Source organism: Elephantulus edwardii, unplaced genomic scaffold (assembly GCF_000299155.1).
Source record: "Elephantulus edwardii isolate Elephantulus edwardi_28Jun2011 unplaced genomic scaffold, EleEdw1.0 scaffold00237, whole genome shotgun sequence".
NCBI classification, from domain to species: domain Eukaryota; kingdom Metazoa; phylum Chordata; class Mammalia; order Macroscelidea; family Macroscelididae; genus Elephantulus; species Elephantulus edwardii.
In genome coordinates, this window is record NW_006399987.1 from 2887914 (window position 1) to 2890309 (window position 2396).

At 48.6% G+C, this 2396-nt stretch overlaps 1 protein-coding gene across 1 annotated transcript in view; it reads left to right on the top strand.

The window, feature by feature from the left end:
- CARM1 (coactivator-associated arginine methyltransferase 1) overlaps positions 1-2396 on the top strand; it is a 74265-nt gene that overhangs the window by 11321 nt on the left and 60548 nt on the right. The window contains exon 5 of the mRNA XM_006898848.1: positions 94-131. Within this exon, the coding sequence (XP_006898910.1) occupies positions 94-131 (38 nt within the window). The remainder of the gene's footprint in view (positions 1-93; positions 132-2396) is intronic.

Genomic DNA, 2396 nt, shown 5'->3' on the forward strand with positions numbered 1-2396 from the left:
TGCATATATCTGCTTGGGTGGCAGTTATGGTTTCTTTAGGGTAAATTCCCAGGAGTGGAATTGCTGTGTCAATGTCCTCTTTCTTTTTTGCAGACATGTCCTTCGATAACTCCTTGTTTGCTATCTCCATGGTGAGTGATTCTTCATGGGCCCATTTTCCTGTTGACTGTGCTAACTGTGGAAGGGCAGGGATGGCCACTAGGGTGGGTCGGCCAGGTCTCTCTGAGCTCTGGTGGCTGGGAGGAGCCTGGAGACACTGAAGAAGGACGTGTTTATGAGTTGAGGGTTGGCTCTGCAGAGTTCTGGCAGGAGAGGCTTGGAGACGTCATGTTGGCCAAACCTTGATGTCACAATGGGCAGGCCCCTGCGAGTCCCTGGCTATTGCTGTCAGTGTTGCCTTTACTTATAGTCAGGGCTGGGGTCACGGGCCAGCCCTCCAGGATGGTGGCAGAAGAGGTGGAGGGACCTGGTCACCTCTTTGGAGTCCTGGAGCCTTGTGGCAATCTGATGCACACTGTTGTCCTCTCCTGCTGCAAGAGCCCACTTTGTGCCCACTTTCATCTTAAATGACCTGGTTGTGTTTCCCTTTCCAAGGAAAGGATCTCTTAGTGAATGGTGTAGCTTCCCAGGTGACACAGTGCCAAGCTTCGGATTTGAACCATGGGATTCTTCTACATAGCTGCGTCTTGGGGTGGCTGTGGCACGTGCTTCATTTTTTGAGGAGTAGAGGTCAAAGATATCTGACCCATGAATTCCATAGATCAAGGAAATGTTCTATCAGTTCCTCCCCACCTAGAAGAGGGTACAGGTCTGGGGTGCAAGTGACCCCACCAGAGGTGGCCTCAGAGGACCCATCTGGACAGGTAGGGAGTCTGGAGCTGAGTGAGTTGGCTTGATTGGCTGCTGTCTGTATTATCCACTATGACCATGACAGAAATACCACAACTGAGTAGTTTAAAAACTAGAAATGTATTTTTTCTCAGTTTGCTGTTATGCTTTCAAACGAGTTAAAACGTAAAGCGTCCCTGTGAAGAATAGTTTGGAATCTCGCTCATCCTTTTCCGGCCTTGGGATCTGCAGCATGCTTGAGCTGCCTGGATTTCTTCTTCGTTGTGGTTTTTGGGGGTGTATGTGTGTGTGCGTTTGGGCTGTGTGTGCGCATGCATGCGCGTGTGTTTTGAAGGAAATTATGCAAAGAGATTTTTCATTCACTTATACAGATTTAGCCCCTGCCCACTGTTATAATGACGGTGTCAGTCCATCTCATTGAGCGTCCTCTCTCTCACTGACCCTCCACTTTTCCCAGCACGGTATCTTTTTCCAAGGATGGCTCCCCCTCAACATGCCCTAAGTCTATAAGATGAAGTTGCCCCATCCTTACCTCCAAGGAGCCCCCTAACTGCACTTCCCTCTGATAGTCCTTGAGATACTCTCGGTCAACCAAACGCAAAGGCCTCAGTTCTGCAAGGCTTCCTCACCACCCACCATTTCAGGTGCAAACTCAAGTTTGAACCCGTAAGTTGGAACTGAATCATAGCTGACCCGCCCAGCAGGTTTTCAGAGGCTGCAAATGGCACAGGAGGAGACTGCCCGTCCTTCTGCAGAGCAGCTGGTGGATTCGAACCTCATATCTGGGTTGGCAGTACACGTCCCTGTCTGTTTGGGTAGTGGTGGTGGTGACCCGCAGTGACTCTATGTACAGCAGCTCTGCAGCCTGCCCTGTCCTGAGCCGGTCTCACTGATCCCAACATACCAACCCCCGTTGCTCCAGTTACTGTATCAATCCTACTCATCTGGGGTCTTCATCTCCTGTGCCATCCCTCCACCCTTCTGAAGCTCAACTTTAAGAAGACAAAGATTCTCACCATGGGGCCGGTTGGCAGCACCATGATAGATGGAGAAGAAACTGAGGTTGTTAACACTTTCAGCTTGCTTGGCTCCACAATTAACACTCTTGACACCATCAGTCAGGAAGTCAAAAGTTGAATCGCATTGGGAAAATCTGATGTCACGATCTCTCCAGAGCACTGAGAAGAAACGATGTCAGTCTAGAAACTAAGATGCACCTAAGCCAGGCCATGGTCTTCACCATTACTTGCTATGCATCAGACAGAAGGACAATGACTAAAGAGGACAAAAGAAGAATCGATGCCTTTGAGTTGTGATGCTCAAGAAGAGTCTTGAACACACCATGGACCAACCGCCAAGGAAACAAATAAGTCTGTTTTGGAGAGTTTCCAACTTTCTCCTTGGAAGGTTGGGTTGTTTTTTTCTTTCTTTTTTTATTGTATTTTTTTTTTAATTTTTATTTTGTGTGCGTGTACCGTCAAATCAGATCTGACTGGTACAGGAGGATATTGCGCCTCCTTCTCCGGCAGAGCATCTGGTGGATTCGA